At 46.2% G+C, this 26810-nt stretch overlaps 1 protein-coding gene across 1 annotated transcript; it reads left to right on the plus strand.

The window, feature by feature from the left end:
• The first annotated feature begins 15959 nt into the window (after positions 1-15959).
• LOC144139695 (mitochondrial fission process protein 1-like) lies at positions 15960-20743 on the plus strand. The gene is made up of 4 exons (XM_077671982.1): positions 15960-16086; positions 19954-20017; positions 20505-20523; positions 20555-20743. The coding sequence occupies exons 1-4, from the start codon at positions 15960-15962 to the stop codon at positions 20741-20743; spliced, it is 399 nt and encodes a 132-aa protein (XP_077528108.1).
• Positions 20744-26810: the final 6067 nt, after the last annotated feature.

Genomic DNA, 26810 nt, shown 5'->3' on the forward strand with positions numbered 1-26810 from the left:
AGTGGCCGCCAGTTCTGCTGTTTCGCCACCCTTGCTTCATTGCTTGAAACTAACCAAGAGCAGCAACCCATTTGTAATCAATTGCATAAATCCTAAGGTGCTAATACGGAAGTTGCAGACCCAATATTGAAGCGCGCGATTACACCTATATACTACACCTTGCACAGCTTTTTCACCAAGCTACAAATCTGCTGCAGAACTTCGAAGCATAAAAAGATTTTCTATCCAATTAGTTGATGCGAAATCGTCTATATAAAATGAATGTGTGGATAGAGGGACACAAGTTTGATTGGACTGAAAAATATGCCCCATCCTACAATAGCGAATTTTAGCTGACCGTTTCTCACGAGTCCGCTCCGCTCCGATAGCAAGCGGGAGCGCCATTGCGCATGCGTGGCGCGCTTGGTCGTCGCGCACGGCTCCGGTTGCGCTTAGCGGGCCGCCGATACCGGAGCGGACCGTCGAAAACGGTCAGCTAAAACTCTCTAGTATTACTGAAAGTGTTAGCAAGACAACGATGACAACGTGAAGCGGCAGAACAACTGCAGAACCACTTTGTTCTTGCAAAGCTACAGAATGCATCTTTAATTATCACTTAAGAACAACTGGCACACCATAGCGACAATCCAGTGAAACTTATTCGGCTTAACCAATATAGGATCTCGCGGGAACACTAACGGGGTAAAAGATGAATTGTGACATCAAAATCAACGCACTTGAGTGACCATGAAAGCGAACGGCTAAAAAAAGCTTGAAGAACAAACTGGGTTTTAGTAAAACCTACGGGTCTGCGATTAACAAAGTTGGGACTGTGATTTGAATGTGAATACTAACTGCAAACTGAATTGAGTATTTTTAGGTACAAATCGTGAAAACAGATCGCAAGCAGAATTCAATATTTGCAGATACAACTATGTGTGCTTTAGTATGTAGAGAGCTACTAAAACACAGCTACAAAAAAAATATCACTTAAGCGGTCAGACTGGACGCATTTTGAGTGTTCACAGCCTTTAGCTTAAAAATAAAACGTTAAAAAAAAGTTTAAGACAACATGACAAAGCCGTGGAACAAAAATTTGGTCTGCATTCTCATGAAGGAATGTGGGTTCCTCAACACGCTGCAAGTACGGGAAGTATACTGGTCCCACCAGCCATTGAAAAGGGGCTACACACAGTAGTGGCCGGCACGAACTTACTCCGAGTCGACAAGTCATCATCATTATCAGCCTGGTTGTGTCGACAGGTACTAGTCTACCAGTAACAACTCTTCATTCCTCATTCGTACCGGTGTATTGAGAGAGAGCTTATATATTCCCTACAAGTAGCGTTCCACTTCATCTAACATACACCAATGCTTACACGTGCCGCGTAAGCATACAGAAATTAGTACATGCATGATGATGATGATTAGCATTATGATGATGATTATGTTGCTATTGGTTTCCCCTTTGAAGCGGGGTGATGACATGTCATCTTACCAAAAAGGACTAATATAACCGTGTTTTACACTCTTAGTTTAATACTAGCGCTGCTTAGGGCAGGCACTAAAGCTTATTAGGCCCGAAATACTTTCTTTTCCCTGTTACAGGTGGTAACTGTCCTTACAGAACTTACACGTGCCGCGTTTTCTTGCACAACTTTGGCGTCGTGCAAACAAACCAACTCAAAAGATATCTCGTGCAGTGAAGCTTAAAAGCTCATTTGTGCGCCAGAGCAAACCTCAAGTGCACTATTATTCCTATTTTTTAACACTTCGATTACTCTGAACAGTAAAACTGCGCTGCGAATCAAAACGAATAGCAAACACTATAGTAGAAGTTTTCAAAGTTTCGAAATTCGAATTTCGAAAACAAAAGTCTGCCGAAATTCAGAGGATAATCTACTAATGCGTAGCATTTTTATGCCGCCTTTCTTGAGTGTGAGTTTTTTCAGCCAATTTTTTGTATTTGTCTAAATCCTGTCCGACGAATTCTCTAATTACGCTTTCATTACGATCACAGGTGAAACTTTTGCGGAATCTTCATTATTGTGGAAATGCAGGGCGTTACACCGTTCACCATTTTCCGTAATTATTTTATATTTTTCTTAGTTTTTCAGTTTTTCAAAATTCCGTTCGACCAATGATCTCCATTTACGTTATTACATCGATTACATTTTGACCTTTTGCGAAATCTGCATTATTGTGGAAATGGCTTGCGGTATACGTTTTGACATTTTCCGTATTTTTAAAATATTTTTAGCACCGTCAGTGTCCAGCCTGTGACATATTATCTCGATCGTGGTGTCCCTCAGGGCTCCATTTTGGGTCCCCTGCTCTTCAGCGCAGCCATGCTTACTGTGGCCCAAGAACTTGAAACCAATAGTGGTGCCCGCTACAACATTTATGCGAATAACATCACCATTTGGACAAAGGGACGGGACTACAGTTGTAATATTGAATATATGGCCACCGAGCTCCAGGCTGCGCTAATTGCACTTGAGGAGACTTTTCCAGAACTATGACTCACCTTAGCGCCGGGCAAAACAGAACTCCTCTGTGTCAATGAAGGGCGGAGTGCCCTCCTAGCAGGGGAGGCAATCACTTTAACACTGGGGCAACATGAAATCAAGACTGAGCACGGATATGTCAGAATTCTCGGTATTCCTATACACAGCTGCAACACGGGCCACCATTTCATCATGGAACTCAAAAAACAATGTCCCGCGGTCCTACACGCAATCAAACCCGTTTCCAACAAGTTCGGCGGAACACGACAGACGGCCTGCACTATCCTTTTGAGATCTATTGCAATTTGTAAAATCACCTACGGGGGTACAGTCGTAACACTGTCAAAAACAGCTGAAAAGACATTGCAAGTTCTCCACCGACACATCCTTCGGACTATCACGGGCCTTCCCAAGTTCACCGATCTACGGAAGCTTCGGGACCTTGCACCCCTACCGCCAATCGAGGACATCCTCAGAAGCGCTCAGTCGTCATTGTACAACCTACTGCACCTCACAATAGCGGGCCAAGACACCTTGATTTGGGACACCCGACGAGTCTGTACAGAAGCCCGCGTCACTCCAGGCGAAACAACCACCTTCAGTTTTCCTACCCTGCACCCCTCCAAGACTTGCACGCACCCCGCAAATGACGCCACTTAAACCGAGAGCACCCCTCTCATAGGCACAATCAGCACAACGCCAATGCAGTATTTACTAACGCCGCTCTCGATGGGTTTCGTCTGGCCTTGGCCTGGTACAAACCCTCGACCAGAGAAGCCAGACGTTACGTCTGTACACTGGACCACACAACACCTGCACAAGCACAACTTTTGGCTATCTGGAGAGCTCTAAGGGACAACACCGGGCCTTCCGTTATATATACAGACTCATTTGAGGCACTACGTAGCATTGAGGACCCAAAAACAGAGGACTCCAATGCTCAACGCATCCGCCAGATACTCCAAGCACAAGCAGAGGAACGACGTAGACGCTACGGTCACCTGGACGCCGGGACACGTCGGGGATCACGGGGGTGGTAACGAGGTGGCACATGGTCTTGCCACCTCATAATCTGGAGTTCTACCTGTTCATCTCCAGCCTCTCCCGCTCAGATCTCCCGAATTTCGCGACCACCCTTACGCGGACTCGCTGGCAGGCGGCCACTTCGAAATGGCGCGAGTACGATTCTACCTCCGGTTTCTTCACCGCGAGAGATTAAAAAGCATTACCCCTCCACAAATCTTTAAGGATTCACCCCTTAGCCGATTGCAAGAAATATTTATCAACAAAGTACTTGCCAACACGGCCACTACACCTCATATCATCCATAAATGGCAGGCACTTGCTAACCGGAAGAAGGGCATGGGAACCGCTGCCCCCTGCACACGTACCTTTTGTAACACTGTGTGAAGCAAACATGGACCATCTTGTTCTGCACTGCTCCGCTTTCGATCTTCATAAACTAAACCATAGAGTTTTTCAAAATTCAGATATAGAAGCATTACATAGGGACATATCCCTGAACATCCACAACACCTGGTGACCTTAGCCCAGTTTGGCGTTACCAGTGGCCTGGCGACCGTAATTTAGTGGGCGTCTACCTCCCTCCCTACTCCCCCTCTTCCCCCTCCAGCGACCTTCGGTTCTCCCCTTCCTAATAAAAGAATTTATCATCATTATTTTTTAGTTTTTCAAAATTTTGTTCGATCAATCATCTCCATTTACGTTACTACATCAATTACATTTGGTACTTTTGCGATATCTGCATTTTTATGGAAACGCTGGGCGTTACACAGTCCTGGCTCTGGGGGTACTCGGTAAATGATGCTACGCATTAATAACTTGTTTGCGCGACAGATTACACCACCACCCTTAGCAGCAGCAGCAGAAGCCTGTTGATTACTGCTGCAGGATGAAAGCCTCACCATAGAATTCCAAACACACTAGCTCGCGCTGCCAAAACCCATTTTTCCACTTTAATTTTTTTTATGTCCATCGCTTCACAGGGCTTTCGAATTAATCCGAGTCCATTTCCTCTTTCTTGTACTTTAAAAAGGACTACTCCAGGAAAATTATATTCAGTGACCACTTACAGTATTTCTTCACTCATGCTGAAAGGCGACCCTCGTTTAATATTTTTTCAACATATTCTTATCTATTTTTTAGCCCACACAGGAGTATTCAGTAGAAAGCTCCCAATTATTTGCACGTATTCCCCGGATTGACAGGACGATGTCGCCCGCAAGGCCAAACTGTGTTGAATATTCTCCATTCACTCGTATCCTGGACTTCTCCAAATCGAGAAATCAAAGATCCCTTTTACACAGGTAGTAAATAATTTCCGAGAGTATCCTTGTTTGACGTCCTTCCTTAACAAGGCGCTTCTCACTGTTCTAAAGCTGTTTACTGTGGCATAACATCATTTTTATAGGTCCTCCGAAATTCCCATGCAAAATTCCTCCACACCCTGAACTCGCCATTTATCAAACATGAACATGTCATTTAATTAGAATCTCCAATCGCACTTCTTTAGTGCAGACCCTGGAGCATCAATCAGAAGGATCACCCATAAAGTCTGTTGTTTTTGTTCATGAACTTAAGGTTTACCTTCCCAATTCTGATAGTGAAAAATAATATTTTGATGTTAGGGCAAGTACCCATTTTTTGTAATTGCTGTTACGCCTTGAAAACGCGTGCTGCTAATCATGTTTTTGTGCATACAGCAAACTGCGTCCTCTTTACCGTTATAGAAAGTCGCCTTGACAGCTGTCGTTGAACGTGATGGGATGCAGCCACGATGCGGGGTGAATATAAATTCCGGGTCATTGTCAAACTGCAAGCAAAGAGAAAAAAGCGGGGAGGTAAAATCCGTTCTCTCGCTCTTCAGCGCACACTTTTGTGCGTGAAGTTCACAACGCCATCTTCCCTTTTGCAGCAAAAGACACTGCCGCAAGATTTGGTGTAACTAGTTTTGGTATGCACTATTACTTGTGGTTGCATTCAACAACAGTAGGTTTAGAACATCAGCGTGTTAAGCAAAGAAGCACATAAATAACGCACGCAAACACACACGAGAGCAACAGGGTCTTCTATTCACGAAGTGGTCCGCACAAAGTGTTTGCAAATGACACCTTCAAACGAGCGTGTGTTCACCCATGTGAACTTGCAGTGACCTGCTTAGCTTAGTTTTCCAACTAGGCTTTCCCTATTCTGCAGCCGCTGTAAGTACTTCACAAATCCCACAGATAGGGAAGGAGTCAATGTCGGTCAGAGACTTTATGCAGGGTGCTGAAAAATTATCTGAGCTATTTTACATTATCTGAGTTATTTTAAACATGTTTAACACGAAAATGCTCTATTCCCAGATACACGAAGATTTCGCTGACGTCATATCCGTCACGGAAGTGACGCCTGTACAATGAAGCAAGCGGCCTGTAAAGGGTGCACCCCTGCAGGGTCTTTTTGCGGGGAAGCAACCTTTAGTACTAAAGAGTACGTTGTACTTAGGGTTGTCATTATTGGGTTTTATATTTTAACCCGAAAGTGTTCTATGCCGCGATACCCCAAGATTTCACTGCTGTCATCCGTCACGTAAATGACGCCAGTACACCTTTGCCGAAGCGACCCGCCAGCAGAACGTCGCTCGCCAAGCACACCCAAAATACAGCCGCAGACCCACAAATCATGCTCAGCTGGAGGTTTCGCTGCACAATTCCCTTTTGTGTTTTACCGATTCCTACGACAGAGAAATCAACCACAGTTTTTAAGTGCGAATGCACTTTATAAGCGACCCCAAACCATCCACCGCCGGCGGCGGCGGCGGCGGCGGCGGCGGCGGCGGCGTCCGCAGTGCTCCTCTATATTTAAAAAAAAAACAGCATCCGGCGCCAGGTTTCGATCCGAGGATTTTGCGGCCGCAGCGCGACGCGCTACCGACTAAGCCACGGAAGCCACGCTGATATCAGTGTGAGTAACGCGCCTTATATCTTTAACGCATTCAAACTACGTCGTCAGCGGCGTGCGTTGGCGACTCAGCGGCGTTATAGCGGCTTGATAACTGCGTGGTGTACACGTGATACTACAAACCCGATGGAAGAGATGGAAGAGAAGGCGGCGAGGCGGTGGGCTGCGGGGGCCGAGCGCAAGCGCCGCAAGCGGGCCGACAACCGTGCATTCGCACTTTCACATTCTCGCCCTCGGGGAAATGCGGGGGAATTTTTTTTCAACAAGACTTTCCCTGTTCTGCAGCCACTGCAAGTACTTCCCAAATCCCACAGGTAGGGAAGAACTCAACGCCTGTCACAAACTTTATGCCGGGTGATGAAACATTATCTGGGCTATTTTACATTATCTGAGCTATTCTCTGCATTTTTTAGCATGCAATGCCTTTTATATGTGGCCCCAGGCCGCGGCATTCCATCATTAATGCATTCTGAACGTGGGGAACGGGGGAAACTTTGTCGAAACCTTCTCAAAACCAGTGTCATTCTCTTTCAAATTAAAATTAAAATTTATTCATAAACGTACAATGCAATTGGGGGCTGTCTTGGTCACATCATGCGGAAAGCTCATACACGAGGGAAGATATGAAAGCAGCACAATACATAACCGTACAGACGTCATCGGCTTACCCGGAAGTGGACAGTTCTCATGCTGTCATTACGGATCTCGATCGTAGCGTTCAGAACTTCGAAGCCTTGCTCGCGATGGGCACCTTTAAATACTACGACGCCTTCGGGACTGCGCATTAAAAAGAAAGTCCACAACCATGACATACCAGTGAGGAATTAAAGTAATTCAATAATAACGGGAAACTCTAAATCTAAAATTGAGCGATTCATCAGACGCAGTAAAACACTGGAATGCAGCCAAGGTAAAAAAAAAAGGACACAATACTTATTTACGAATGAATTTTGGTCTATCCAAGCACTTGTACATGAATGCAGCAGCAGCAATAAAAACCAACAAAATGCACACTTGCAACAAAAAAAAAATCACACTCAAGAAGTCCATCATAGAAATGCAACGTCCTTTTTTTTCATTAAGGTCCCGGAAGGATAGCTGAAGCACATGTGTATGCGGAAATTAACCCTGTAGGCCTCAACATTACTCTTGCTAAGTGGTTAGTATTTTAACACGAAAGTGTTATATTCGGGGATACACAAACATTTGAGTGACGTCATATCCGTCACGGAAGTGACGTCAATACAATGAAGCGAGTGGCCTGTAAAGGGTGCACCCCTGCACACAGGGTTCTCTTGCGGGGAAGCAACCTTTAGTACTAAAGAGTACGTTATACGTGGGGTTGTTCGTTTTCGGGTTTTATATCTTAACACGAAAGTGTTCTATACCGGGATACACCAAGATTTCACTGACGTCATATCCGTCTCGGAAACGACGCCAGTGCACCTTTGCCGAAGCGACCCGCCAGCAGGACGTCGCTCGCCAAGCACACCCACAAAACAGCCGCCGACCCGCAAATCATGCTCAGCTGCAGATTTCGCTGCACGTTTCACTTTCGAGTTTTACCGATTCCTATGACAGAGGAATCAACCATAATTTATTTGTACAAATCACAGAAAACGTACAAAAATGTCGAAGGAAGGTGTAGTTCGTACAATATATATATCGAGGTGTCAAAATGCTCACTTGTCCAACATCATGGCTTACATCTGATATTTGGACAATTAAGCAGGAAAAAAAGTCCATCAGTGTGGTCGTAATGAGGCACCAGTGTGAAAGCACGCATGTAATTGGTGTCATAGTTCTTAGTAAGGCATCATATGACTCTAGGAGGAATTTCTATATTGGAGTCATTCAACACCTCCACGAACCAAACAAACAAAGCAGTACGTAGACAAATATTGCTTTCGGCCTTTCACAAATGCTGGTAATGAATATACATTTTTACGATTATGACCTGAGGGCACTGGGATTACACAGAACTTAAAATAACCGGGGACGCGCAATTCGCTTTTGATTCTTATACGTTACGATTTTCGTTTACTTTATTACTATTCTATTCTCTTAATTCTGTTTGAAAATCCTTTCCTACTCGCCTAAATGCTTCACTCCCTGCCACACTGCTACACAAATCGTCGGTGCTATATTTTTCATAAACAAATGTTTATCCCCTTGATTATATCTATTACCGTGCATCAAACATACACCATAAAGGCTGATATGATTTATTAAATGTTTTAAGTGCTTAAGCATTTATACGCGGACTCAGCGAGGAAAGCCGTCCGTATGTATTGCTTGATGTGTCCAACCCACGTGGTCCAACCTTCGGTGCATACAGAAATGCTGTCAATAAATGGCTCTATGGCCTGCATATTTTCATATAAGACCTGGTATATTTCCCCTTAAAAGTCTTCCCCGACATGAGTTTGTGCGAATTAGTGAAGCCCGCTTTAAAGGGAACCTGAAGACAAACAAAAGTTTGGTTCATTAGAAAGGCGGCTGTGTCCTGATAACAGTGACACCACTTTTATCGCAAACATCAAAGAAGAACTATATGTGGATATTAAAGAAAACGTGTGAGCAGTGACGACTCTGCTGTCACTTTCCGCAACTTTTCTATGACGTCACAGAACCTTTTTTGTGCGATTGGCGGCTTCGTACCTAAACATCGCCAAGAAACATGGCTGCGTGATGCAGTGGAGCCGCGATTTCCGTTTGATCGTACATTACCTGAATCATAACGTGCAGTCAACACACTGAGAACTCTGTTTTCAGGCCTGGCCTCTATTCGTCCCCCCTGCCCAAATCGCGACACTCTAGATCGAAATCTGGAAGTTTTTCCATGTATCCATGTTCCTTTCGTTTTTCTTTTAGTAAAAAAACGTCTTTTCGGGCTGGACTGCAGCTGATTGAGTTACAAAAGATTAGTTCTTTCAATCTAAGCAAAGGAGTATTTTGCCTTCAAGGCTCCTGTTTAAAGCCATACTGTATAGCGTTTTATTGGCTACACGACGGCTTATGGGTGTAATTACTATAGAAGCCCCTGGGGCCGTCATACGTTGACATGTCTGCTAAATTGCCCCTGGAAGAATATCCCAGCAATGCAATCATAAATAATAATAAACCCGACTTTAAATAAGCTTGGGGAATAGCTGAGCGGCCAGCTTACGCATTTATCCGCGAAATTCTACTAGTCAGTTTCTGTATTTTTCGCTTACCACACTAGCCACAACAATGCCAACGTTTACCAGAACCTCGTGTGTTTTTGTCGTCTTACTGCGTGCGTGTAATGCACCGGAAGCAAAAAAAAAAAAAAACACTTGAGCAACGAACTTACGGTCAGCCTGTGAAAAGAAATTCGACAACCTTCACAACTGAGATGCGAAGACTGAAGAAACCGCGGAGCTGATGGTGTTCACTAGCTTTAACTTGGCTTTTCTTAGGTCAGCCCTTTTCTTATAAGAAAAAGTTGGTTAAAAAGTCAAGCTTTCTCCGTGCAAGCTGAGTTAAATCAAAGTCCACAAACCACCACCCTAAAGTACTAAATACGAACTGCTCAAGTCCGAGGCCAAAGTCCACTTCAACTCAGCCAAAGTCCAAAGCCAACGCCCGCGCTATGAACTCAAAGGAAATTCCGTGCACCTCGAATGCTGTTCTTGTTGAAAAAAAAATAGCAGTTGCTTAGCTCGGCTATGCCAGGATATACGTAGCCTCACTAGCGTGAGCTAAGGTTCAGCTGGTTATTCATAGCTGTCCTGGTTGTCTATGATTAGCTTGATTATCATGCTTACTGCTGCTTCAATGACACGCACACTGTACACGATTATGTGACACAAGTACATTTATCAAGCGGCTCCGACGCAGCGTCAGCAATCGCCCCAGAGCTAAGCTGGTTCCACAGGCGCACGCCGGTGTTGCTGCGACGCACGAGCCATCGGTTCCACACCCGGCCACCCCTCGCATGATCATCAAGTGGACCGGGACGCCACGTGCGGAACGGAGGTCGGCAAAGACGCTGGGCGCGTGGGGTGTGTGAGAGATGTCGGGCAGAAAGCAACGTTCTGTGCGCCGTGTGACGTCACTGCTCCGCGTGCACGCGCAGCACGGCCCTCCAGGAGCCACGCGAAAATGCTCAAACCGCGGCCAGTGTAGCTGACGCTACGAGAAAGAAACCGATGATAGCACAATCGGATTGTCGCTGGTTTCATAACTCAAGGGATCCAGGTTGTATTCTGACCACGCGTAGCGTTTTCATTTTTCGCGCAATCCCCAACACCTGCTCGTGGGATCCTTGCTTCTTGGCCTAGCATTTTCCCCCTGTACTCTCTCTCTCTCTCTCTCTCTCTCTCTCTCTATATATATATATATATATATATATATATATATATATATATATATATATATATATATATATATATATATATATATATATATATATATATATATATATATATATATATATATATATATATATATATATATATATATATATATATATATACTGCTCCCGCAGTCGAAACGTCAGTAAACCACTGTTTTTGTTTTTAGTCGTGCGTCTACCATTTTCTCAAGTATTTTTCTGGCTCCTCGAGAAGTTTTCTTTTACTGCTTATATATATATATATATATATATATATATATATATATATATATATATATATATATCGCCAATTCGCCGAGCGGAATTTTCTTTTAACGATCCGCACAGACAGAAGAAAGTTTAAAAAAGGTGTGCAGTAAACCAGGGCCTTTCAATTATTGATTGTCTGCAGACCGGTGAAATCGACAACAAAAGCTACCAGCGGGCCGCGAGCTGAAGCATCCTCGATAGCTATTGCTCTCACAACCAGGGCCGTACCCAGAAATTTTTTTCGGGGGGGGTTGTGAATTTCGGGAAGGAGGTAGTTTTGCTGAAAGCAACAGTAAGTATTGTTTACGTGCTGCCTGGAAAAGATTTCGGGAGGGGTTTGAACCCCCAAACCCCCCCTCTGGGTACGGCCCTGCTCACAACGAATCCTAAAAAGGAAGACGACCATCCTGCTTATTTCTTATATTCCTCTCTTTATCTCCTGCCCTTCCCTTAGCTATTCCTATTGGCCTATTTCGAAAATTACGTGCATTTGAGCAGGACGATCCGAAACCAAACTGCAACGCGAAAGCACAACTCACTTGAACGTCAACCGGGGTCCCGTTGTGGCGAGTCGGCGCATCTCTTGACCCAGCGACGCTGTCGTGTTCACATTTCTAATTAGCTTGAACTACGCTCAGCTAACCGCTTCACAACGCGATGTCAGATACGCCGCCACCGCGTAATGATGATGGAGACTATGATGATGCCCTCAAAGGTTTGAAACGTACACACAAGGGGGAATTGACCAGAGCTATACATCTTACTGTAATTCATGAGGCCCTCAAAATACTAGTTCATCTTTGGAAAGGCAGCGGCCGTAAAATAAACATCTTCTTCTTCTTCCTCTTCTTCACCTTAATTTAGTAGCTCGTACCGACAGAGTGGGATTGGTCAGGGCTTGAGTTATTATTTAGTTAATCAATGAAATGGTAACAATAGGATAAAATAAAAAGAAAATGGCCGCGTATCTGCGCCTTTCGTTGCAAATGTCGTCATTTGCCAAGGAAATGCCCCCCTTTGCTTTCCCGCTCACCTCTCTGCCGTTCCTGTTCCGTCGCGCTCATCCCAAGGTAAACACACTAAAGGTTTGCTCAAGGCGATTTGAATTTACCGCGTTCTACTGCTACAGGCGGGTTCCTCGATGCCAGCGCTGCAGCACGACGGAGACGCGCGTGAATCGAGGCGGCCGACTTCAAGGTTTATAGAACCGCGTTGCCGTGCACCACGTGCGTTCCAAGCAGAACGTGAAACCTAGCTCGTGGAACTTTCCTTTGCTGTTGCCGCGTGATTTCTCATATGCCGCCCGGAGATGGCGCGGGCAACAGCAGGCGGTACGCGTCGTTCTGCAGTAGATATAGAATACCATTTGCTATCGAAAAACCAAGCATCGAGGAGTTTTTTAATAAAGGAACGCTGTAAATGTCCCTTGTGTACTAATTCCCTGTCTTATATTTGCGTAATGTCTTGTTCTTGTTCAACACGGGTGAAGAGGTTTATTTGTCCATCGAAGCAGATACATAACATGCCTCGATGGAACTACGCATCGGGTAACAAATATACATTACAAAAGGGAAACACACAGAAAAACAACAATCCAGAAGTGGCTGCCGCTGGCCTACACACAAGTTGTAACAGTTTGTACCCCGCAGGGTACAACATAAACAGAGTAGAAAGTCGAGTTGTTGGCAAACGCGAACAGTAGTTTCAGGGTCGAAACACCACGAATGTGGGTAGAAGTGCTACAGTCTTACATAGTTACAGATACACACACGGTAAAGTGAACACTGCAGATAACTGTGTATCGTATTTAGTCTGGTTACAAGGCTAATATTCTAACTTTTTTAGTATGGTTCAACAAAGTTGACAAGTATGAACATAAACCGGGCTTAGAGGTTGACATTTGGATGTGAGTATATAAGACTATTTCGCAGTAAGCATTTTACTTTGGCCGGGTGGCTGAATCAAGTTACAGACAGACAGACAGACAGACAGACAGACAGACAGACAGACAGACAGACAGACCGACAGACAGACCAAAATTTCTGGGTTTAAGTAACCCAAGAAAGACGATCGTCTTTAATAACCAGATTCATTCCGTGGGGGCGGGGAAGCGGGATGAAGTAAAAAGTAAATTTATTTTCTTGTCTATCCGAGGCTTCTGGCGCAGAATGAAAGAATAACAGCAGTTTTTAGTCACGGTTTGAAACCGAGGCGTTCGAACATCACCGCAATTTCACTGCGTTGTATTTTTGTTCACCAACACTGGAGCATTGTCTCGCAAATTTTCGTTGAATTTTTAAATGCGAATGCATTTCTTAGTCGGGGGTTGTCGTGCGTTGGCCGGCGTGCGCCTAGCAACAGCTGTGGCGCGCCTAGCAACCGGAGCATATGGTAGCTCGGGCGGGAGTAGCGGAGGGCAAGGGGAGAGGAGGAGCGCGCTCGGGCGTGTGAGGGCGCTCGCATCGCGGAGCTCGGCGGAGAGAGCTCGCGCGCGGGGCGGGCGTGTTGCGCAGGGCTCTCTCTTTTCTCCGCGTACCCTCTCTCCGCTCGCTGCGCTCGGAAAATATATATATAAACGCAGTGGAGCGTGCGCCTCTCTCCGTGACTGCTTGCCGCAGCGCACTCATCGGTGCACCCAATTCATTCGCATTTCCGCACGATCCCCTTCGGGGAGGTGGGGGAAGTTTTTTTGTTGTAGCTGCGTCATCCGTGGTTTAGCCTGTCAATCTGTGCAAATTCGTAAGTGTTCTTTCTGGGTACAGAAGACGAAACAGTCTATTTAAATACATTCCTAGATTAAATGATCGAAAATGCTTTTCCAGTATGCCTTTCTTCTGGGCCTTTGGGAGTCATATAGAGTTTCTAGTGAGAAACTATATGTTTGGGAGTATAACTCTGCGCATGCGCATGTACATTGCGAAGCGGCGGGTTTTCGAATATGAGGACGGTACGTGCGCGGGACGCTAACTGAAACGGCATTTCATTTTAAATGCAGAGCATTTCAGTAACTCACGATGTCACCCGCGTTGACGTCCGTCGTAGTCCGCACCGTCGTTGTCCGCACCCCTCCCCCTACACTATATAAAAAAATACTATCCGGCGCCTGGTTTCGATCCCTCGACCCTGCGGGCGGAACGCAAGGTACATGGTGATCTACCCACTGCGCCACAAAGCCGACTCAGAATGGGAGGCTACGAACGCGCCTTATATCCTTGACTCATTCAAACTACGTCAAGAAGCTGCTGATACAACGCATTCACTACCACCAACTCCCCAAACACTAAACGTTAACGCAATACACCCACCCCCTATGCGACGCATTTACTCGAGTCCCCCTCGCGGGGAGATGGGCCCAATTTTTTCTTACTCTGGTTTCCGTTTAGTTTTATTTTCTACCCACGTTTCAGCCCGAAATGTTACCCTGCCGTGGCAAATCCCTTAAGTGGGTAAGCGCCATTGCTTTTACTGACCCTCACCTACCCGCATTCTTCCGTGATGTTGCTCACCGACTCCCTGTCCGTGTGCATGACTCTCTCCTCTGAAACTTTTCAATCTTATTCTTAAAACTTTTTATTCCTGCGTTCCGTTTCACGTGCGGGAGATTTAGCTTGTTTGGATTCCCGGTCACTGTGGGTAAACCCTCAATGAAACCCCTGATATGTTAGCTAACACAGCTTTGGCTTTACCGATTGTAGAGGTGCTTCCCCCGTTTGCTTACGTGTTGCTCGAACGTTATCGCAACTACCTGTTGGCCCAAGACGCCTCTGATTACGGCCTGTACACGTCTCCTGAACTCGAACATCACAGGAAAAGAAGTCTCTGCCAAACTCGCTTGTGCGAAGTATCGCTAACTTCTTTTCGCTGTGATGTGCCTCCACTTAATGTATACCTATATCGGGCAGATCTGACAACCTCCCTCTTGTGCCACGAAACTGAATCGGAAGAACATTTCTTCCTTTTTCGCCGCCGATTTTGTACTCATCGAAGAAGGCTGCTGGAGACTCCCCTGCGACGTCTTGGACTGCCATTGACTGTGCCGGTGCTTTTATCGTTTGAGGGCACTGAGCTGGGTCAACGTCATAGCTGGCGGTGGTGGTGGTGGTGGCGCATATACTGGCGCATGCCCACTCAGGGGGATTGGCCAAGAAGATTTCTTTTCATTAAAAAGAACCAGATAAGGCAAAACAGTACAGTCGAAGAAAGAATTTAGTACGTAGATTGAAGAGAGAAATAAAAAAAGAAAGAGGAACGAGAAAGCCTGATCGGAATCGCTTTAGCAATGCAGACGAGCCGTTTCTGAAATGAAGGAATGGATGGCGTGACAAACATCCCCATGGCAGTGGCCTAGCTTCGTGCCCCCAAAAGACAAAAGGCACGTGTGGAACGCCATCCACTTCTTCATTTCGGGGACAGCTCGTCGGACGTGCTGAAACTATTCCAGTCTTTTACCGAGTTTTCCTATACCCTTCTCTCTGTTCTTTTTGTTTTGTTTTGTTTTTTTCTCTCTATCTTGAACTTAGACTAAATTCTTTCTGCTGCTCCACTATTTTGCATTATCTGATTGATTACCATAAAAAAAGAACTCTTCTTGGCCAATCCCGCTAGGTGGGTATCCCCCATTTTTTGGGCGACCACGACCACTTCTTTTTAACTTTTTTTTTAATTTCTTTGTATAATATCCTTACTTTTATTTCTCTAGTGATGTACTGCAAGTCCATTCTAACATTTAAATATTTTCCTTTCCCTACAAAAACTACATCATTTTTTTCGGTAAGGCACCCATTTCCTGGCCAATCCCCCTGAGTGGGTATGAGCCATCTCACAGGTACCACCACCGCCACCACCACCAAGGACGGCGGCTTTAATGGAAATTCTTGAGGATGGCTGAGAAATGCCCCATTAACGCGAACGCAGGCGTATCTGTGGATGAAGCTGGTACGTCTACCAGTGATGAGTCTACGGGTAAGGAAGTCGCTAAACTTCGGGACAGCCCCCTCCGCTTCTTCGGTACGATATTTTTTTTTTTTTTTGGCTGACTCTAATCTCCCGGAAGCCGTGAGAATTATCTCCGGGAAATGCTCACGGCAGTTTCTTAAAAAGTGGCTGGCCTAAAATTCATATTCGCTCCCAACGCAGCCTAACATAACCTAACCTCACCGAACCTAACGTAACCTAACCGAACGTGTCATAACCTACCCAAATCTAGCCCAACTGCGACAGACATAACCTAACCCAGCCCAACGGCACAGAACACAACCTATATTAAACCTAATCCAACCCATTGTAGAAGCCATGTGCGTCGATATCTTCATATAGTAATAACCAGAATAAAAAAAAGCAAAATCACTATCAGCGAGAACTTCAAAATTCCAAAATCTCTGAAAAAAAATATCCCAGCAATGCCGGACTCGAACATCGGCCTTCGTGATAAAAGCAAATACTATACCACAGCGCCACAGCAGCAGCTGTGGGAACGAGCTTTTAGAGAATATTTGTTCCAGAAAATTTTTGGGTGGCATGTTTAGCCAATCAGAGGCGACTGCCGTGAGAAATTTCTGATGGTGATTCTCATGGTTGGTGTGATAATAGACACTACCTTTTTTTTTTTTCCTTGTATGTTCTAAACGAAAATCGCAAGCATGCATACCGTACGCATGTAACGTGGAGCAAAGTTTCTATTTAAGCTGTCAAAAATTCAGGAAGACTTATTATTTTGACTGGCTTTGCCGGGAAAGGTTATGTGCCCAACAATAGGTGAGATGGGCCAGCAAGATTCGGTGGTGTTGGTAGTGGCAGTGGCGTTGGTTGTGTGGGTTCGGGCGGTGCTACCCTGGCTATATATCATCATCATCATCATTTATTAAACCCTTAAGGACCCCAGAGGGGTATTACATAATAAGGGGGGGGGGGCAGAGTTATCAGTAGTGCATATGTGGTACAAGAAAAATACGGTTGGGTATATGGTTCATTAGACAATTTATACAACAACAAATCAAATTAGAGTATTTAACAACAACCAAAATAATAATACACTAAAAAAGGCAGCAGCGGCAAGTCTTGGGGATTATATAAAATTAAAGTCTAAGGTGAGATAACAAAAAATTGGGCCCATCTCCCCGCGAGGGGGACTCGAGTAAATGCGTCGCATAGGGGGTGGGTGTATTGCGTTAACGTTTAGTGTTTGGGGAGTTGGTGGTAGTGAATGCGTTGTATCAGCGGCTTCTTGACGTAGTTTGAATGAGTCAAGGATATAAGGCGCGTTCGTAGCCTCCCATTCTGTGTCGCCTTTGTGGCGCAGTGGGTAGAGCACCATGTACATTGCGTTCCGCCCGCAGGGTCGAGGGATCGAAACCAGGCGCCGGATAGTATTTTTTTTATATAGTGTAAGGGGAGGGGTGCGGACTACGACTACGGACGTCAACGCGGGTGACATCGTGAGTTACTGAAATGCTCTGCATTTAATAATTCTTTGAATTTCGTCGGATTGCGTTCACGGACAACAGAGTCTGGCAGCTTGTTCCATTCTTCGATGGCACGTGGTAGGAATGACATATTGAATGCGTAAGATATGCCGGCAACATGCTCCGCCCGAGCTGAGCCCGATTAGTCAATGTTCCTCGCACCACGAGTCTGCCAGTTCCGTCTCCCGAAGGAAGCTTTGCAGAAGGCGCGACACGTCTCTGCGCAGCATCCGATGTTCCCTTGGGAAGACGATGTGGTCCAGAGTGTTGTGTGGGGCTGCCAACTTTCGCATCGCTGAGAGCATTGCCGTCCGTTCTACAGCATGCTCTGGGCGACACAATACGTAATGGTGCACATCCCCCATCACTGCACATGACGAACACAGAGGCGATCGCACGAGGCCCACCTTGAAAATCCATGCTGTAGTCTTGGCTGACTCCGTTCGGATGCGGTAAAGCAAAGTTTCCTCCAATCTCGTAAGTCACTTTTGTGACGCAAGGCTGATGGTACGGATCTTCCAAGGAGTTGAAATGTTTTATGACTATTCGCCTGAAGTCGTTCCAGTGATGGGCAGAAACTTTAACAGTCGGTGCTGATGGCAGCGTATTCCGTGCCGTCTGATCAGAGGTCTCATTGTCCTTGACGCCAACATGGGATGTAACCCATTGAAACCGCACATTGAAACCCTTGTGGCTGAGTTCTCGCACAAGCTGTAAGGAACGCTGACAGACCCTTTTCGTGGGGATCCCATGCCGCAAAAGTTGTTGCGCTGCTATCGAATCAGCAAGAATTACAACTTCCTGAGGCTGGACGACTTAAGTTTCCTCAACGCAGCCGCGATGGCAATGCACTCGGTTTCGGTGGAGGACACTGCATGACCCAATCGTGCAGCCCAGGACACCTGCGCATCAGGAGTGGCATAAGCCAGTAAGAACCGGCTGGTTTATGGTTGAATTCCCAGCTGGTGCCGGCTGGGCCCGGCTGGAAATTTATTTACTCTTGGTGTTCCAAAAATGAGCCTCTTTAAATCTTCTGTAGGCATACTTAGTGCTCCCTTGCCCCCAGACTCTGCCAGAAGGTAATATTTGATGGTCTTTGCTTTGTAGGAATAACACAGCTGGCATCCCACGCTTACTTTCTTTTTCTTTTGCAATCGAATAAAATCCAATTTTAGACTTTATGGGCGTCAGAGTTGCCGGATTATTTTTTGTGCATTTACATAGCAAAACTAAAAAAATACTTTGTCATACCCGCACGGACAAAAATTCGGTTTTTTGTGTAGGGAATTTTAAAAATAACCAGGGCTTTGCTGTCGCCTGTGTTATTATAAAACGCAGGCGTAAATTTTGACATTCACCAAGCAAGCTGTTTTCAAACAATTTTTTGAACTAGAAGTTATTATTTTTTAAATTCCACAAGAAGAGCATGGTTAAACATAAACGGCCGGCCTCAAATCCCCCTCTGGAAACCCCTGTGTTGCTTACCCGGCCTTCAAAGTCCCCCCGATCGGTACACCTGTTAGCAATTTTCCCAGCCGGTTTCTATCTTCTTTGCGGAAACGAGGGAACAGGTGGTGCATCCTTGAAAAAGTAACGGAAGTGTGCTTCCCCGAATTACGAGTTGATCAAAAAAAGTGTGCTCACTGAAAAGGTAGTGTTTAATCTAGTGCCGACGACGACGAGTGGCAGCCCGACACGACGACTAGGCTGCGTCCCAGCTGCCGGACTCAATAAAGATGTTTGCTCTCTCTCTCTCAATTTTCGAGTTGACGAGGGTTGCAGCAACACGCTTTTACTACACTATTGTTTTAATTGATCACCTTCTGGCAACTGCTTCAGAGGAGTATACAGTTGACCATCGTTAATTCGAGCCTGGTGAAGCCGCTATTATTCAGTCAATTTAGGTGCAAAATCAAATTAAGTGAAGCAACAATGCATGCATCGATGTAGATTGATACATTCAAACTTGACTAATGAACTGATTTTGTATTAAAAATTGAGTTAACTGTAGCGTAACTTACGAAACTAGTGATTCTGAACACTATTGACTCGTTGCCTTTTATAAAGTTGGTTAAATTTGGCCCATAAAATCCGCTCTTCATCTACAATCAAAAGTTTACGAACCAGGTAAATGGCAATTTTAGGTTATTTCTCTTCCTACAGCAGCCCGACGAACTGTCGAATGCATGCGAGATGTCGTGTAAGTACTGAACTAATGAAAACTACCGCACATAGTATTCCGGGCTGCGTGCGGCAGAGAAATAACTCCTTTCGCGGTCTGTAAACTTCTGCTCTTCGGTGTTCATACTACTGTTGCCGCAGTAAAATTGCTTCGGCGAAACGGGAGTGTTGTGCGTTACTGCGTATAACTGTACACGACCGGCATCGTAAGCGTCGTGTGCTTTTGTTGCAGGTTACATAGACGAAGTAGGCGAAGCCTTCAGGCCCCTGGTGCACGTAAATCTGGTACGACTCTCGTATGCTTTCTTAGTGCGCGTATGTCTTAGTCGACTAGACAGCGAAAGTCAAGACAGCGGACAAGGTAAACCGGCATTGTTCGTTGCCATTTAAAGGGGCTACAAAGACGAAATACCAGCTTAGTTCATTAAATAGACTGCCTTGACCTGGTAAACGCGTGATAAAGCAGTCTTTTTCATGAACCAAACTTCTATTTTGTCTTCATGGCTTCTTAACGTTTTTTTCAGCAGTTTCTATGGGGTGCAGCATGATAATTTTGCGTGCTGAGAGACATGCAACGCAACAGTTCTTTCCACAACAGAGAGATTCAGCCTACCGTGTATACCGTATGTTCCGTGTGTACCGTGTGCACCGGGATCCGACAGCGCATGCGCGGGCGGACGTGGTGAAGCGGGGCACATGCGCGCTTGCCAAGTCAGGTTTCTGTACGCATGGTACGTACGGTAACACGGTTCACACGGTAGACGCCAAAAATCTCTAATTAAGCGTTTCAACCCGCAGCAAAGTGCCCAGATCCCAAGAACCACCAGGGGAAGCTGCTCATGGCTGCCGCCGACACCATTATCTGGCAGGCCCTGGCTTCCATCATCATACCTGGCGTCACCGTCAACCGGGTGTGCACACTGTCGCTATTCCTCTTCAAGCGTGTACACCAACCTGCGGCTGAAGACCAGCCAGCGCACCACACGGCCTCAGCTGCATCCCTCTCATCGTCTCGCCCATAGACAAGGGCGTGACCAGCTTCATGGACAAGATGATCCGACCGTGGCTGTGGAATCACAAGTTCGACTCCTACTCACTGTTGTGTAGCTGGACCCGTTTTTTAGTATGAGTGGAAATCGACATTAGTTCAGCGAATAGTTTCGCAACAAGCCAGATTTGTGAACAGACTTGAGGGCCTCACAGGCCACCCAGCTAGATATCGTTTTGAGATCCGGAAAAGTAAACCGTTCGTTAAGTAGCTGGAACCTTCGTGCAATTCGTAGAAATGGGCTTTTGCGGATAGCTTTGTAATGACCTTCGAGATGCTTTACCTTGCTGCCTTTGTATTCAAGAGGAATGCGGCTCACCCATCGTAATGTTTCAGATATTAAAACAATGTATTTTGTTAAAGCTTTTTTGTTGCGACTTCGTGGGTTTGTTTGAGAAATGCCGGTTCCGATATGGTTAAAACATAGCAAAAAGCAGGGAGCTTTTCAGGTGGCAGCATATGATCGATTTGTTGTTCGAATTTCAGAGCGGCCTTTGGCGGGCAGGCAGCACCGTGGACTGAGAGAAAGATGCGGAACATAATCGCTGATGCTTAGGTAGTTCGTATCGTGTGGATGTATGTCATGCACTGTTTTTCGTGTGCGACTCTTTGTTTTAAAAAAAAAGGCGTAAAATTCTCAATTTGTGTCTTCTTCTGTATGAACAACATGTGTTTAGGCAGTAAGGCATTCAACTCTGCTCTCCGTTTTTGTCTAGTTTGTGTGTACGTCTAAACAAACACAACTGCGGGCATATATGAGTTGTGCCAGAAGTGGATGTTCCTGTCTCTGCTTGCGTCCGACAACGATGCGACGTCTTGCGGTGGCGGGAATCCACGTGGACGACGCATGCGCTAACACCGTATGTATACAGGGACCCCATCATCGTTCCCTCTTATACCTCATCCGTGAAGCGATTCTGATAGGGTCTAACGCGCCGACGCAACGCAGGCGATGAGGCGCGCCGTAGTGGAGGGCTCCGGATTAATTTTGACCACCTGGGCATCAGTAACGCTCGCCGAAATCTCGTACACGCGGGCGTTTCTGCTTTTCGCCTCCATCAGAAAAGCGGCCGCCGCGGCCGGGAAACAAACATCCGTGAAGCGAGCATTTTCATGTTCATCTAATCAACTTCCCTCATTATAAATTCATACCCCTTCATCTACGCCCTGCGGTAGAATAAATGCCTTTAAAAAAATGGATGCATGGCAAAAAGTTCATCAATAAGAAATTAAACACAATTGCCTAATTGATCATGGTAATGATGATGATGATAATAACTTTATTTTGCCCAAAACTGGGTTGTGGTGCAGCAGGAAGGAGGCGATTCCATCGGGCACCTCCTGCAAGTTTCTGTGAAGCCAGTCCCAGTCAATTCAAGTTAATTGCCAGTTTCTCCGTGACGTACCACATCCAAGCAAATGACGCGCTCATCCCCCAGTGCTCGGCGGGCTCTAAGAACACGCAATGCACAGGCATCAGTCTAAGCAGCCATTATAGAGTTTCTTGAAAGAAACACTATGAAAGCAGCACCATGGACTGCTAATAAATTACACTCTCTCCCAACACTGTGCAGTACGTTCTGGCAATGCGAGGCGTCCGAGCAAAAGCGCGAACGTTTTAACTCTGAATAAATGACGTCACACCAGCCGCACATCTCTCCCTTACCCATCGGCGTATAAGGAAAGAAATGCAATAACAAATACACCTACCAAAGAAAAATTGTTCACTTTCCTGGTGGGGGGGCCCGCCGCCCCCCTCCCTCCCTCCCTCCCTCCCTCCCTCTCTCTCTCTCTCTCTCTCTCTATATATATATATATATATATATATATATATATATATATACATATATTACTTTACCTGCACCCCATTATTACGGTAAAATGATGATGAAATGTAACAATCATTATCATCATCATCGTGTGTATATAATATGGTATGTCGAGATTTCGGCGCACGTTAACGATCCCCACCTGGTAAAAAGTACTCCAGAGCCCTTCACTACAGCGTGCCTCAAGCCTGCGTGCAGGATTCGATGCGTGCTACTGAACCTGAGATCTGATTTTGAGTGAATCTGGCTTGGCCTCATTTTCAGTACTGAATGAATCCCATATTTATCACCTCTTCCTGCAAGTGACGATGTCTCCGTCCCGAAGAATTGTAAATTATTACAAGAGCTTCTTTTTCCCCGAGTCGTCAGGGTTTCCTGCGGGAAAGAGCATATGCACCAATACTCAGACACAAAACACTCATGAGCATTTGGCAAGTCGCTGATAGAAAGCGGCCGAAGGTGTCACTGAACACTGCAGCCTTTTTTTCATGCTCAAAAGAGCACGCAAAGTAATCTAACGCGAGGGGAACATACAGAAACATATTTATTCCCTTAGCATAAGCTATCCCCAACATTAGACAACGAAGTTTAGTAGGCTCCGTTCTCTTATTTAAAAATCAATTATTCTTGTGTAGTACATAAAATGTATTTTGTGTGTACATAGCGTTCGCAGAGAAAAGTTTAAAAAATTGAATAAAAATACGAATGACGCAACCGCCACTAGTACTTCTAGAGCGCTTGTGCTTTGAAAGAATGAATGGAAAGTATGAGAGTAAAGCCCGTACTACATGGAGCGATTTCGCCTGCGAATTCGCTGATGCGGCGCCGCTCGTGCGGCAAAACTACCTTTTTTCGTTGCTGCGGCAAAGTGCCAAACATTTGAAGCGGTCGAGCAAACGCCGCTCGTGCGGCGTGTGCGGCGTAGAGGGCAACGTTCTATAAACGTTGGTAGAGGGACCGGACCTGCGGCCAATAGGAGCACAGCTCGGCACCACTTGCACGCTTGGAAACCAGATGGCGTTGCTTGTATGAGCGCGACAAAACAGGGGGGTAAAGCGAGCTCCGAGACCGTACGAATCGTGGGCGCTGACATGATACAATTTTCATGGTTGCCAGATCAATTGCATTCAGTCTTCTAAAAAGTTGTTTCGTAATTATTTAACTAAAACAAAAAACTGAAGCAAAATAGTTACAAATAATTGCTTCAGTAATTAAAACTACCTTTATAAAAAACTTTCAGTGTAATTACGCTCTTATTAGCGGAGAAAGAGTAAGTGTGTAGTTCAGTTTTGGTTTCGATTTTCTTTAAGTGTGCTAGGAAGTGGCGAGGCCCTTGCGCCTGACTTGCGTAGTGTGTGTGTGCAGTGTGCAGTCTTCAGCTCAGATCTGCGCGCGCGCAAAACGTGTACAACTAGTACAACTCGGATACACGCGCTGAGCAAGTGCCTGCCCGGGCGCTTGCGAGGCTGTCATTCTTTCTTCACGTTACTGAACTGACGCCGGAACAGCAATTCTGATCTGACCTTGACTATCGCAAGTTCACTACAGGCTACGGAGTGGCAGCCAGCGATCGTTCCCGTTGGAAGAGAAATAAAAGAAGCTTCTATAATCGTTCGGTTCCAGTTGTTTTATTCATGAAACTTCTGACAGCTCTTCGTGCTTCGAACTTTCGCGCAAACGTTCGTCAAGGTAGAACGAAAAAATAGGTAACGAAATGCGGTTTCTTTTTTAATCAGTCAATGTTCTCTCCTCGCGCGCTCTGTGCGGTAAATTACTGCCCATTCAATATTGCGCATTCAGTCCCGCAAGCTTTCCCTTTGAAGTGGTGGAAAGCAGCTAGAACTTGATGAATACAGACAGAAAGGAAAACGGGACACGCCGCGGACTGCATTTCGCATACTCCCTTGGCATGCATTCTTCCACTCCGTTGGCATGCGATCGACCGCGCTCTTTCGTTCCTGTGCTTCAAAGCGCCGCGACTCACCGGCAATATCAGCGTTGGCCCATGCGATGTCTTTTTTGTGCGTGTCAATAAAGGTTTTACATTGAGCTAAAGCCACAGGCAGTTCACTACACTTCGTTTGAAAAGCATTGAGCGACTCGCAAAATGTCACAGAATGGCAAATAAAGCGGCACAGCGCAAAAATGCACGGAGATCATACGGAGATTCATTATTCTGTGCACCCAGTACGGATCAGCTGACTCCTTGGCGTCCTCGCGCATGCGATCAGTCGCATTCGAGCTTGCGAGCAAGTGTTGCGTGAGCGTTGCCACATCTTGCTCAAATAGTCTCAGTACATACAAGTCGCACGTACGCTAAACCGAAAACACGTCGGTTACCTACCCACAGGAGATAAACTACGCAATGCTGTCGACGCCGCCTACACAAAATCCGCCTGGCCAGCGGTCCGCCATGTTACAATTTCTCCCGGCATGCTTCGCTAGCCGGACGCGGAAACGCCACAGTAGCACGTTGCCAGATTACAACCCATCGCTTTCGCCGTTTTCAGTAAGCAAAAGCTCAGCTGGCAACCTTCAAATCGTTGTATCATGTCTGCCACCGTGTGTCGTACGGTTCCATGGAGGAAAGAAAATGTTAGGAGGGAGCATGACGTCAGGCGGCACAGCTTTGGCAAGCCAACCTCCTCTGACACCGCATTCTCCTCTCCTCGGGCTCCTCCCGCGCAATGCATTATGGAAAAAGCACTACTCTCAGGCCCGCGGTAGCATTTAGTGGCTCCGGCTGGCTGCCGGTGGAGATGGAGGCGAGCGCCGTCGCCGAAGGCGCCGTACAAGATTGTTCGCCAGCGTTGCGCTCCAAGCTTCGTATGGTGGAAGTACTGCCGCTGACGCTGTTCAAAGCAAGGCGAGACTTCGATCGCCTTCTTACGAAGCACCCTCACGAGCTGCAAGCCGAATTTCACTTCTGACGTTGGATCGCTCGTACGCGCCGCCGTAAACATTCACAAGCATGGAGCGGCCTACGGCTGCGCGGTGTTTGCCAGGTGTGCTGTGACGATTGCGTTTGGCATTCTGCTGAGTTATCGCGCGTAACGAGTGTCGTGTTGGCGGGGAGGTGGTGAGACTAGCTTTGGTTTCGCGCGCGCTTTTGCATACGTTCGCCTTTCCGGTGCTCCGGCGTGATGGTACGTTTTTATCTACTTCAGTGAACTGGAAAACAAAGGGTTCAGAACCCTTATGTTGGGTGTGACCACCTCGCGTCGCAAGCAGTACTCCGGCTGTTTGTCCGCTGAGGACCGCTCGATCGGTGCAATACGTATATTAAAAAAAAAAAAAACGAATGGTAGATTACGCCTGGGAGGGACCTTGCTGAATTGCGGACTGACTGCGCCTTGCCAATAAATGATTAAAGAAACGGTTGAAATGGTTGATCTTTTCAACTTAGCCTGAGCGGCAAAGTTGAAAACATCATTTTCACTTCTGCACGCGGCGGCGGCACACAACTCTCCGACTGCGGCGTGAACTTCGACGGGTCCGAAAGCTCAGTAAACAAAGATGTTTTCTGCCTCTCCCGTCCGACCACTTTGCCCGCACGATCAGGCCGCTGCGCGTTTCGGGTTGCAGGCAGAGCTGCGCGCAACGACTCGTCGCCGAAACTCGAATACGCGGACGGCCCGGCAACCAAACGGATAGACGCACGCACGCAGCGTCGGCGAAGGGCCACATGAGGCGCAAAGAACTACCGCTTGCCTGTCACGTGAATAGAACACCTCCCATCAGTCTTTCCTTTTTATTTTTTATGACTAGGCTTCACGATTGTCACGTGACGCTCCCTCCTAAACTTTTCTTTCCTCCATGTACGGTTCCAATGCATTGGCTCAGCGGCGCGCTTTCCCTCTAGAGTCAGTATATTATCTCTATGCGACAAAAGCGCGGGCACACCAAAACGTTTTTTTTTTCTGCTGTGTGTGCGTATATTGATAAAGAATTGCCGATTGTTATATAAAACTGCAAATAAACTTATATTTACCGCAAACCAGGCAGAAACAACTTGCCAAAAAAGTAAAATAAAACCACCCTTGTTAAAATCACAACAACCTTTGCTGGTGGCAAACTTAATTCAGTCTACAAACAAGGCGCATCTGAAATGCGAAAATCGCGGCGTTCGCAGGCCCCATGTAGACGACAATTCCAGGCATTGCGAACTTCGCAAGTGCGAATGTTCGTTCCAGCGGATTCGCAGGCGAAATT

Source organism: Haemaphysalis longicornis, unplaced genomic scaffold, assembly GCF_048455015.1.
Source record: "Haemaphysalis longicornis isolate Haplotype H1 unplaced genomic scaffold, Haemaphysalis longicornis Haplotype H1 scaffold_5, whole genome shotgun sequence".
NCBI lineage: Eukaryota > Metazoa > Arthropoda > Arachnida > Ixodida > Ixodidae > Haemaphysalis > Haemaphysalis longicornis.

Coding starts and splice junctions, on each gene's coding strand:
- LOC144139695 (XM_077671982.1), top strand. CDS start 15,960: ATGGCTGAGAAATGCCCCATTAACGCGAACGCAGGCGTATCTGTGGAT. Junction 16,087..19,953: donor CAGCCCCCTCCGCTTCTTCG/GTACGATATTTT, acceptor CTTTTGTTGCAG/GTTACATAGACGAAGTAGGC.